Genomic DNA, 13,170 nt, shown 5'->3' with positions numbered 1-13,170 from the left:
TTTGCTCTATACTGCTATGACAAAACAACAAAGTTTGTGTCATATAACTCAGTGATATTAAATCTGATTCTGATTCATATTAACATAAAAATGTGAACAAGCGAAGGTGACTAAAATGATATGCTTGAAGTGGAATTCCAATAAAAATCTGAACAAACCAAGGGAGCTGTCTCTACTTTAGGGTGGTAACTGTTTTTCAGTTCAGTACAAACTTTGATGAAATTTCAAAGCTGGTGGACTCACTGGTGAGGAACTTAAAGTCCACATCCCAATCCAATGTTCATACCTAAATATCAGGAGACTTTGAGTCCAACTCACTGCTCAAGGACAGCTTCTATCCCACTGTTATTAGACTTTCAAATGGACCTTTCGTACGCTAAAAGATCAACACCAGACCTCCCTGTCTGTATTGTTTGTAGCCGTTGCACTTTATTTGGCTACCGACTCTGTACTTTCTCTGTAATCATAACATTCTCTTGCAATTTTTGGAAGTCCTGTCCTGGGACCAGCCCGTAAGTGCAATTATGAAGAAAGCACAGCAGTGCTCTACTTCCTTCTGCATGACATCTGAACTTTGACAAGCTTCTATAGATGTGTGGTGGAGTGTATGTTGACTGGTTGCGTCACAGACTGGTATGGAAACACCAACGCCTTTGAATTGAAAATCCTACAAAAAGTAGTGGATACAGTCCAGTCCATCACTGGTAAAGGCCTCACCACCATTGAGTACTTCTACACAAAATGTTGATGGAAAACAGCATCCATCATCAGGAACCCCCACCACCCAGGTCATGTTCTCCTCTTGCTGCTACTTTGAGAAGGAAGGTACAGGAGCCTCAGGACCTACACCACCAGGTTCAGGAACAGTTAGTAAGCCTCAATAAGCAGGCTCTTAAACCAAAGGGGATAGCTTCACTTAACTTCATTTGCCCCATTATTGGACTGTTCCCGCAACCTATGGACTCACTTTCAAGGACTCTTCATCCCATGTTCTTGATATTTATTGTTTATTTATTTACTATTTGCTTTTTCCTTCTTTTTGTATTTGCATAGTTTGTTGTCTTTTGCACATTGGTTGACAAGATGGTGCAATTTTTCATTGATTCTATTTTGGTTATTATGGATTTATTGAGTATGCCTGCAAGAAAATGAATCTCAGGGTTGTATATGATGCCATATAAATACTTTGATAATACATTTCATTTGAACTTTGAACTATATTCTGCATTCTGTTTTTCTTTTCACGACTTATCTGTTGGGATGGCATGTAAACAAAAGCTTTTCATTGTATCAAAGTACATGTGATAGTAATAAAGTAAAGTCACATTGGAGAAGGAAAAGCCTGATCTCAAGCCTCCACTGCCTCGAGGCTATACCCACTCATGGGGAAGGCTTCAGGAGTAAACCCCGAGGAAAGACCCGGAGCTGGAGTCTCTGAGGTAGTCTTTTGTTGACTTCAACTTTGACTGGCAAGTCCTGCGATGCTGCTGGAGCCAAACCGTATAGATCTCTGCCGTTCCTTTGGGTGCATTGGCTGCGTGGAGAGCGGGAGCTTGTTGCATGGGCAACAGCTTGCTCTCCATATCGTACTGCTCTGGCTTGCGTACTAGCTTGTGTTACTGACTGTGTAGATAACTAGGACATCAGCATCCATGGCTGACCCTGACCACCAGAGGTCTCCCAATATCACATGCCAGCTGATTGTGTTAGCTGTTAAGTCTGGGATACCGCGATGCAAGCACAGGTAATTACTTTAACATGATTAAGTATGAAGTGTGTTTTAAAATATAATAGTGTTACGAATGTGCCACAACTCTGAGGGGCCGAAGGATACAAAGTAGCCCCCTCCTTTTTGAGAATCACAAGATCGCTATTAATTCAGGTCTGGGGACCCAGGAAATGAGAGAGAGAATCCTCAAGGGTTTGGAATGTGTGTCCTGCCTTCAGCAAGACAAAGCCACGGATACCGGCCATTGTCTCTTGGAGTCGAAATTGTGTATTGAGTACTGTACTATTCATTGAAGCCCTCAGGGAATGACCAGAGTGGGCTGGTTGAGGGATTGCATCATCCCAACCTGATTGACATCTGAGACCCCGTGAGTAAGGATAAAAGAGGGTCTGGGGAACAACCCCTTTAGACGCACCAGGAGAAACGCTAGAAATCCCGTGACAGCGTTTAAGAGCGACAGCCGGTGGGGGCCCGCATGCGTCCTTTTCCATTTGCCAAGGAATTGGCGGGACTTACCACGGAAGAACGGCTTTAGCTAAAAGGAGAAACCAACACCAACGGAACTCTGGAAGGATCGACATCATAAAAAGGAGAAGCTGGCAAGTTCTAAAAATCTGTCTCTTGACTCCAACCAAAGGCTGGAACCTGAATGAACTTGAGTGACTTTCATATTTCCATCGGACAATACATTATCCCCTAGACAACGATAGAGCTATTTCTTATTGATTATTATTATACCCGCACTTTTAGATCTAGTATTGATGACGTACAGTATCTGTATGTTTGCATTGATATTATTTTTGTGTATTTTTACCAATAAATACTGTTAAAATAGTAGCATCAGACTTCAACGGACCTCTCTATCTTTGCTGGTAAGTGACCCAGTTACGGGGTTCGTAACAATAGAATGAATTTAGCGTGAAGTACATGCTTACCTATATTTTCCAAACACATACATTTGGAGTTTTGCAATGTAACTTGTGCAGTCCATTATGAACATGGTTGGTCTGCCAGTATTATCCTTGCCAAACTTAAGGTAAAAGGAGGTGGCAATGCTGTTGATCTGTGCCTTTACTCCACCATGAGTTCTTCTATAGAAAAGGAGGCCACAGTTAACAGAGATTGAACAGTATTCTGAACAGTATCGCCCAGGAACAGGCCCTTCAGCCCATGACATTGCATCAAACTAATAAACTAGTAATCAAATGCCTGACTAAATTAATCCCTTCTATCTACACAACGTACATGTCCCTTCATTCTTTGCAGATCCATATGTCCGACTAAGAGCCTCTTAAACACCTCGATCATATTTGCCCCAACCACCATCCCCGACAGCCTTTTCTGGGCACCCACCACCCTGTATAAAAAAACCCTACTCTTCTCACTTTAAATTAATGTCATTTAGTATTCATTGATGATTTAAATGTTACTTGATTCTAGAAAATATTGCCTGAAATACTGATTCTTGCAGGTTAATAACTAATCGAGAACTGAATCAATTTTGTTGATAAATAACCCGTAAGTTATGCTTACAGAAAGCTGGTTATATCATGATACTTATGCTGTTGTACTCTCCAATTACCTCTGAACTTTTAAGGCAAGACTGCAAAATTGACAGAATTCCATTGGTATTTGTTGTATTCATGATTATTTAGCTTCTTCATTTAGTTCTGCAATGTGCATGGCTATGATGGATATTTATGATTCATTCATTTTACTTGCAGGTCTGCTTGTGGAAATGTATGCTGCAAACATCCTTAATGGTAAGTGTGAATCATATTAGACACATTAAATAATTTAATTCCTGACTGTTGTAACTTTTATCGGAAGTAAAGGTTACTTACAAAATATTTGATTTGATGTGCCAGTTACCATTCATCTCAATATAACCAATAGAAACAGTAACTTTCAGCCCCAAGTTAGAGATCAAGGTAACACTTGTGTCTGGAAAGTTCACATTACTTATGGTAATCCTGAAACATAGATGAACAGTATTTATAATTCAAACAGAGTGAATACAGTGTCTCTTGATCTATAAACTGACAAGGTTGCTATGAACCTTGCTGTAGTTCTATTTGCACAAACCTGATCTAAGTTTCTACCTTTCCACATAGCCTGGCTCTCTCTCTTCATAGCTCTTCAGCCTTGTCATTGCTTCCAGGTTTAATTCATTATTTGTTTTGGATATGCTTGAATCTGTCAAAAACACAATAGCTTGGATTTTGTCCTGCCTTAGCTTTATCAATGCATCTATGTAAAATATCTACCAATGATTCCAGATTTAACCAAGACTTCATGCTTCTAATCTCTGCAGCTGTCTTCAGTCGTACATGTACGCTTGTTCTCTTCAGTACTTGGGCTCTGGTGCCCTGTGTAACAGCACTTCATTCCAGCCCACTCTCGAAGGTAAAACCTTCAATGGTTGCTCTACCATCCAGAACTCCCTACTTAAAATGGTGCCCTTTCATAAGCTTCTCTTCTAATCTTTCTCTTCTCTGCAGTTAATCACTTCTGCAGTGATAAGTACATCCTAAATTAGTGCTCTCTGGAGCAATAAAGCAGCTTGAATTTCTTGCCTGTTCCAATTAATAGTTTGTTTATGTTTTATCAAGTAATATGATTCTAAGGCTTCCTTAATCAATAAAATCTTTATAAATGGCAAATGCTATACACTCCATACATAACTAAATGATCACTGTATACACACACACACACACACACACACACAGAGGGGCATATATTTAATTTATTATATCATCTATGATAAAACAGTAATCAATTGCAGATTAAGCATGGAATTGGCAAACACAATGTAAGTGTGAATTTTGGTAGAAAGAATAAGAAGTTAAAATGAAGGATCTGAGAAAAACAACACAATTAACTTAATGCTGTTTAATGAGGCTATAGAGAAAGCAAACAATACAGGATGTTAATTCCACAGAGAGAGACAGACAGACTAGATTTTTGGTTATGTTGAAATATATTGCTTATTAATACCCTGGAGAAAAAATATATATAAAGGTTTACAGAATTCAGAGATTATTTCTACAGGAAGGATTGAACAGGTTGTGGTCCACATGTCCAAAACGTGGGAGGTACCAGATAAGGTCTTTAAGATTGACAAGATTTAGTGCGGAGGATGGATTGTTTTTTTAAAATTATTATTAATAATCCAAAGGGGGAATTATAGAGACACTTTTATTATTGAGGTAGTATTTTGAATGTGAAGCATTAAAAGAAAAGGAATATATGCATTAAAGATAAAATCAGATAAACACAGGAAAGATACAGATATGGGTAATGTGTTAATACAGTTAAATAGAGAGGGGCAGTAGGAAGCTGCGGTGGAGTGTGAACACAGACAGGATAAACTGGGCAGAGATATATTCCTCTGGTGTAAGTACTTTAAAATGTTTTGTAAAAGGTTTAGACATTTTTTTCAGAAACGCTTGTCAGAAACAGTTTAAAATTATACGTGTAGTATATTAGATTCAGTTTTTGTGAGAGATCTGTACATCCAGGTCTTTTTGATGCAATAAATAATCTCGTCCCTAAACAAGTCACTGACAATGTATAAGCAATATAAAAGTGAGCAGAGATCTATGAGTAATTTCCCAACTTGGTGAATTTCCAGTGTCTTCCCCCACAATCATAAAAGAACTTGACTGTAGAACTTGTATGATTAATCATTTGAAGTGAATATTTTAACTTGGAGAGAGTTCAGCCAGGTGAGAGGAATAATTGAGCATTGTTTCCTCTGAGTTGTGTAGGTGTACCAAAGTTTGTCTTGTATACAGCTGATACAGATCAATTCATAACTCAGTGCATTGAGGTAAAACAATAACAGAGTGCAAAATAAAATGTAGTAGCTGCCAAGAAACTGCAGTATAGGATCATAACGAGGTGGACTGTGACAACAAGAGTCTATCTTCTTGTAACAGGAAACCATTCAATAGTCTTATAAGAGTGGGATAGAAGCTGACTGTGAGCCTGGTGGTACATGCTTTCATTTTCTCTAAAGAGAAGGAAAAAAACTATTTCTAACATCCCATGTAGGCTGAAAGGCTCTGAAATCAAACAGAACCCCGGTGGCTACTCGGTTCATTGAGCTTGTGCTCTCCTGTTGAAACCACGTTCCATAAGACAATAAGACATAGGAGCAGAATTAGGCCATTCAGCCCATAATGTTTGCTCCTCCATTCCATCATGGCTGATTTATTATCCCTCCCAGCCCCATTCTCCTGTCTTCTCCCAGTAATCTTTTACTAATCAACAACCAACCAACCTCTGCTTTAAATATAGCCAATGATTTGGCCTTCACAGCTGTCTGTGGCAATAAATTCCACAGATTCATCACCATCTGGCTAAAGAAATTCCTCCTCATCTCTGTTCTAAAGTACATCCTTGTACTTTGACGATGTGCCCTCTGGTCCCAGACTCTCCCACTATAGAAGATATCCTAGCAACATACATAAAATGCTGGAGGAACTCAGCAGGCTAGGCAACATTTACGGAAAAGAGTAAAGTTGATGTTTCGGGCCAAGACCTTTCAGCAGGACTGGAGAAAAAAAGATGAAGGTAGAATTAAAAGGTGGGAGGAGGAAGGGAAGGGAGAACACAAGGTGACAGGTGAAACTGGGAGGGGGAGGGGTGAAGTAAAGAGCTGGGAAGTTGATTGCTGAAAGACGTACAGGGCTGGAGAAAGGTGAGTCTGATAGAAGAGGACAGAAGTCCATGGAAGAAAGAAAAGGGGGAGGAACACCAGAGGGAGGCAATAGGCAGGCAGGAGATATGTGAGAGAGGGAAAAGGGGATGGGGAATGGTGAAGGGAGGGCATTACCAGAAGTTCGAGAAATAAATGTTCATGTCATCAGGCTGGAGGCTACCCAGACAGAACATAAGGTGGTGTTCCTCCAACATGAGTGTGGCCTCATTGCAACAGTAGAGGAGGCCATGGATAAACATGTCAGAATGGGAATGTGAAGTGGAATTAAAATGGGTGGCCACTTGTTCTGGCCGACAGAGCATAAATGCTCGGCGAAGCGGTCTCCCAATCTACATGAGGTTTCACTGATATACAGGAGGTCACACCGGGAGCAATGGACACAGTATATGACCCCAATAGACTCACAGGTGAAGTGTCGACTCACCTGGAAGGACTGTTTGGAGCCCTGAATGGTAGTGAGGGAGGAGGCGAAGGGGAAGGTGTAACACTAGTTCCACTTGCAAGGATGAGTGCCAGGAGGGAGGGACGATTGGACAAGAGAGCCGCCTAGGGAGCGATCCTTATGGAAAGCAGAAAGTGGGTGCGGGGGGGGGGGGGGGTGAGGGAAAGATATGTTAAGTGGTAAGGTCCCATTGGAGATGGTGGATGGTAGAACATTGGTTTCTCGGTTCCAGTAATGCCCCTCTTCACCATTCCTCATCCCCTTTTCCCTCTAACACCTTATCTCCTTGCCTGCTCATTGCTTCCCTCTGGTGTTCCTCCCCCTTTTCTTTCTTCCATGGCCTTCTGTCCTCTCCTATTAGACTCCCCCTTCTCCAGCCCTGTATCTCTTTCAGCAATCAACTTCCCAGCTCTTTACTTCACCCCTCCCCTCCTGGTTTCACCTATCACCTTGTGTTTCTCCCTTCCTCCCCCCACCTTTTAACTCTACCCCTCATCTTTTTTTCTCCAGTCTTGCTGAAGTGTCTCAGCCCAAAACATCAACTGTACTCTTTTCCATAGATGCTGCCTGGCCTGCTGAGTTCCTCCAGCATTTTGTGTGTGTTGCATGGATTTCCAACATCTGCAGATTTTTTCTTGTTTGTGATAGAAAATATCCTCTCCATGTCCATTTTATCTAGGCCTTTCACTATCCAATAGTTTTCAATGACATCCACCTTTATTCTTTTAAACTCCATTGAGTTCAGACCCAGAGCCATCAAATGCTCCTCATACATTACTCCTTTCATTCCCAGGAATCTCCTCTGGATCCTTTGACCCTGGCAAAGCTTTCCCTGGAGAATTCAATAATCGCATTTATGCAAATTCACATATTACGGGAAGATGTTCAGGACCTCAAGAGGCTGTGTAGTGTTAAAACAACCAGGATTTGGAATCCTTGTCTTCACCCATACCATAATGGAAAATCTAATTTGATCTGCCAGAAGCACGCTTTTAATTATTCATTTCTATCTTCGATCTTTTCAAATGTTGCAAGGAGTTTGATCTGTGTACCAGTTGATTTAAACAATATTTGATATTGAGGTTTCAAACGTTACAAATCCAAAGCTGTTAAAAGTAATTTGTACTTCTGCTATGATGGTTCTGCTGATAATAGGATTATGACAGGCTTGTCAGATGAAATGATTTAAACAATGCGGAGTAGGAAAGATTGGCAAAGAACAAAGGTGTAAAAAGACTGAGTGCCTTTACTCATTAGCATTTGTCAACTCTTTACTGGAATACTTTATTTGATCTTGGGTGTTGCTTTATGCAGTAGGGTTATATTTATTGAAAGTGTGGTGAACTAGATATACCTGTCTGACTGCTCCTGTGGCTCCTCCCAAGACCCTGCTGACTGCCCCTGTGGCTCCTCCCACAGACCCCTGTATAAAGGCGACTGTGGCCTGCTGCTCTCCCTCATTTCCCAGGATGTAGTGTTGTTCTTCAGTCAATAAAAGCCGATATCTCACTTCCTAAGTCTCGGCGTGAGTTATTGATGGTGCATCAATTTTATTGACTGAAAGTTACAACATGGAAACCGCTTTACGCCCAGAACGCCTAGACTTGGACCCCCAAGACCCTGGAGCAGCTCTTGCCTTTGAACACTGGCTGGTGTGCTTCCAATCGTACTTAGAGGAGGTTCGTGCCACCGACTCGGCTGTTCGGCACAAACTTCTCTTCTCGAGGGTCGCCCCAAAAGTTTATTCGTTCATCAGGGACATAACCACCTACGAGGAGGCGCTTGCCGCCCTCCAAAGACAGTACCTGCGGCCAGTAAATCCAGTTTATGCACGGCACCGCTTGGCAACACGAAAACAGCGGCCTACGGAGTCGACTGCTGAATTTCTCCGCGAACTACAAGCACTCGCGCGGGCTTGTGACTGCCAAGCGCTCACAGCAGAACAGCATAAGGAACTCTTGGTCCGAGACGCTTTTGTGACTGGGGTCTGGTCAGTGTGTATCCGCCAGCGGCTGCTGGAAAAAGCTGATCTTACCTTACGCTCCGCGATAGAGACGGCCGATTCGATAGAGGCTGCGCAGCGGTACGCCGAAGAAGTCCAGCTGCGCGATTCCCCGGTTCCGAGCGAATTCGCCAACGCCGCTGCCAGTCGCGGTATCTCAAACCCCACGAATTCGCCAGGTATGAAACTCTGTTACTTTTGTGGGCTTCGGAAACATTCCAGGAACAGCTGCCCGGCGCGCGAAGCGACTTGTTCCAGCTGTGGGAAGAAGGGCCATTTCGCCAAGGTCTGTAAGTCTAAACCGCGCCCGGGGTCGAGCAGCGCTGCATCTGAGACCTGGGGGCCGCCATTTTGCATGACCGGATGTGGACAACCATCTTTGCCGGCGTCACCAGGCCCCGCCCCCGCCTCGCCATCTTGCATGCCCGGATGTGAGCGGCCAACTTTGCCGGCGTCACCAGGCCCCGCCCCCGACACGCCCCGTTCTACGCTGGCTTCCGTGACCCTCGATCAAAGCGCTCCGCACCAGCTCGCAAGGTCGATGATGGACATCCTGGTGGAGGGGCACAGGACTAGCTGCCTGTTTGACACGGGCAGCACTGAGAGTTTTATTGACCCGGCCACAGTGAAACGCTGCGGACTCGTGACACGGCCGGTCCGTCAGAAGATCACCTTGGCTTCAGGGTCGCATTCCACAGACATCCGGGTGGGTTGTGTAGCGACATTGGTGGTGCAGGGCACAGAATATCGGAACTTTGCGTTCCTGGTCATGCCTCGGCTGTGCGCACCTGTGCTATTGGGGCTGGACTTCCAGAGCCATCTCGAAAGTGTGACTATGGCATATGACGGGCCTCTCCCACCGCTCACTGTCAGGAATCCTCAGTTTGGTGGGACTTCGCCATATACTCCGTTACCACACACACATACACACCGAACCACACATCCCGCCCAGCACCATGCCGATAGCTGTGCTGCTGACACTATTTGCAACCTCTCCACCCTCAAGATCCCTCCCCCATCGCTGTTCACCAACCTGACCCCCGACTGTAAACCTGTGGCAACTAAAAGTAGGAGGTACAGTGCGGGGGACAGGGCCTTTATTCATTCAGAGGTGCAGCGGCTGCTCAGGGAGGGGATCATTGAGCCAAGCACAAACCCATGGCGGTCCCAGGTGGTCGTTGTTCGGACTGGGCAGAAAAATAGGATGGTTGTGGACTACAGCCAGACCATCAATAGATTCACGCAGCTTGACGCGTACCCCCTACCCCGCATCGCGGATATGGTCAACCAGATAGCTCAGTACAAGGTGTACTCGACAATTGATCTGAAATCCGCTTATCACCAGCTCCCCATCCGCCCAGAGGACCGCCCTTACACCGCCTTCGAGGCGGGTGGCAGTCTCTATCACTTTCTGCGCGTCCCATTTGGTGTCACAAATGGGGTCTCAGACTTCCAGAGGGAGATGGACCGGATGGTGGACCAGTACAAACTGACGGCCACATTTCCCTATCTAGATAACATCACCATCTGTGGTCGCGACTGGTCGGATCACGACGCCAACCTCCAACGTTTTTCCAGGTGGCCAATGCTTTGAACCTCACTTATAACAAGGACAAGTGTGTGTTCAGAACCACACGACTCGCTATCCTTGGGTATGTCGTGGAGAACGGGGTCATTGGCCCTGACCCCGACCGTATGCGCCCCCTGTTAGAACTCCCTCTTCCCACTACTCTCAAGGCCCTCCGGCGGTGCCTGGGTTTTTTTTCCTATTACGCCCAATGGGTTCCCCATTACGCGGACAAGGTCCGCCCCCTGGTCAAGTCTACCACCTTTCCCCTCTCTGCCGAGGCCCGCGCGGCCTTCAGCTGCATTAAAGGGGACATTGCCAAAGCAACGATGCATGCGGTAGACGAGACCATTCCCTTCCAAGTAGAGAGTGACGCCTCTGACGTCGCGCTGGCTGCTACCCTCAATCAGGAAGGAGGCCAGTGGCGTTTTTTTCTCGTACCCTTCAAGGCTCTGAACTTCGGCACTCCACGGTGGAGAAAGAAGCCCAAGCCATAGTGGAAGCTATTCGGCACTGGAGGCACTATCTCGCCGGCAGAAGGTTCACCTTGCTGACTGACCAGCGCTCGGTTGCGTTCATGTTCAGCAGCCAACAGCGGGGCAAAATCAAAAATGATTAAATTTTGCGATGGAGAATAGAACTCTCCACCTATACTTACGATATCCTGTACCGGCCTGGCAGGCTCAATGAACCGTCTGATGCCCTATCCCGGGGACCGTGTGCTAGTGCCCAGCTCGACCAGCTGTATGCCCTTCATGCCCAACTTTGCCACCCGGGGGTCACCCGGTTTTATCATTTCATTAAAGCCCGGAACCTGCCGTACTCCCTGGAGGACATCAGGACGATGACCAGGGACTGCCAGATCTGCGCTGAGTGCAAACCGCACTTCTACCGTCCTGACACTGCGCAGCTTGTCAAGGCCACCCGCCCTTTTGAGCGACTGAGTATTGACTTTAAGGGCCCCCTTCCCTCCACCGACCGCAATGTCTACTTTCTCAGTATTATTGACGAGTACTCGCGATTCCCCTTTGCCGTTCCCTGCCCCGACACTACTACCACGTCGGTCATAAAAGTCCTGCGCCAGCTCTTCACTCTGTTCGGATATCCCTGCTATGTCCACAGTGATAGAGGGTCCTCCTTTATGAGTGACGAGTTGCGCCGGTTCCTGCTTGCTAGGGGCATAGCTACTAGTCGCACCACGAGTTATAATCCCCGGGGGAATGGCCAGGTGGAGAGGGAGAATGCCACAGTGTGGAAGGCCATACTTTTAGCCCTTAAGTCACAAGGGTTGCCGGTCTCCCGATGGCAGGAGGTCCTCCCTGAGGCACTCCACTCTATCCGCTCCCTGTTGTGTACGTCCACTAATGCCACCCCTCACGAACGCTTATTCTCTTTTCCCAGGAAGTCTGTCACTGGGACCACCCTGCCAGTTTGGCTGACGTCCCCGGGGCCAGTGCTGCTGCGTAAACATGCGAGGAGTAATAAGTACTCACCACTGGTCGAGAAGGTTCACCTCCTGCATGCTAATCCCCAGTATGCCTACGTGGTCTTGCCTGATGGGCGGGAGGACACGGTCTCTGTCCGCGACCTGGCGCCCGCCGGAGCAGCAGACCACTACCCCGAGCACTCCACGGTAACTATGCACCCTGTACCCGAGGTGACTCCGCGCGCACCGTGCCCCACACAGACTCCGTATGCGTCTGTTCCAGGGACCTCGCTCACACGCGAGGGATCCCTGACACCTCCTGTTGGGACAGAATTAACCCACTCTCCGCCTCCGGAGCACACACCACCTCCGGCACCTGTGCCGTCATCACCTCCGGCTCCTGTGCAATTGCAGCCGGAGCTACGTAGATCGCAGCGAACGATTCGACCACCTGATCGACTTAACCTGTAAATATGCTTGGGAATTTTTTTTAAACAAAGGGGGGGTTGAATGTGGTGAACTAGATATACCTGTCTGACTGCTCCTGTGGCTCCTCCCAAGACCCTGCTGACTGCCCCTGTGGCTCCTCCCACAGACCCCTGTATAAAGGCGACTGTGGCCTGCTGCTCTCCCTCATTTCCCAGGATGTAGTGTTGTTCTTCAGTCAATAAAAGCCGATATCTCACTTCCTAAGTCTCGGCGTGAGTTATTGATGGTGCATCAGAAAGGAGGAAGAAATATATTGGATACAGTGTACAGCTATTGTGAAGATAACTTGAGGAACATACCTGCTTATGTTATACTGAATTTGTTGTAAGACCTTGGTGTGTTTCTTGCCTGATAGGTCTGGAATTTTCACATCCAATAGTCTGTTTCGTAAAACAGACATGACAATCTTGCAGCCTGAAAGAAAATTGCCAATTTTTCTCCAAATAATCTGGGAATAACAATATGTGCTTTAATCTTAGCAACACACACAAAATGCTGGAAGGACTCCGCAGGCCAGGCAGCATCGATGAAAAAGAATACAGTCGACGTGGAGAATAAAAGATGAGAGTAGATTTTAAATGTGGGGAGCGGGGAGGGAGAAACACAAGAGCTGGGAAGTTGATTGGAAAAAGAGACAGAAGGCCCTGGAAGAAAGAAAAAGGGGGAGGATCACCAGAGGGAAGTGATGGGTGAGCAAGGAGATAAGGTGCGAGAGGTAAAAGGGGATGGGAAATGGTGAGGAAGGAGGGGAGTGGGGGGCATTACCAAAAGTTCAAGAGATCAATGTTC

The 13,170-nt window shown here is 45.8% G+C and overlaps 1 protein-coding gene across 1 annotated transcript in view; it reads right to left on the bottom strand.

Annotated features, from left to right (window-relative positions):
* The window catches only part of LOC140736380 (bactericidal permeability-increasing protein-like), an 85,478-nt gene that overhangs the window by 54,699 nt on the left and 17,609 nt on the right, over positions 1-13,170 (bottom strand). The window contains exons 3-5 of the mRNA XM_073062363.1: positions 12,681-12,795; positions 3,574-3,702; positions 2,665-2,820 (exon numbers count right to left, since the gene is read on the bottom strand). Coding sequence (XP_072918464.1) covers positions 2,665-2,820; positions 3,574-3,702; positions 12,681-12,795 — 400 coding nt within the window. The remainder of the gene's footprint in view (positions 1-2,664; positions 2,821-3,573; positions 3,703-12,680; positions 12,796-13,170) is intronic.

The sequence above is a fragment of the Hemitrygon akajei genome, chromosome 11 (assembly GCF_048418815.1).
Source record: "Hemitrygon akajei chromosome 11, sHemAka1.3, whole genome shotgun sequence".
Classification (NCBI taxonomy): Eukaryota; Metazoa; Chordata; class Chondrichthyes; order Myliobatiformes; family Dasyatidae; genus Hemitrygon; species Hemitrygon akajei.
Note: the sequence above shows the minus strand (reverse complement) of the source record. Positions and strands in the feature narration are given on the sequence as shown.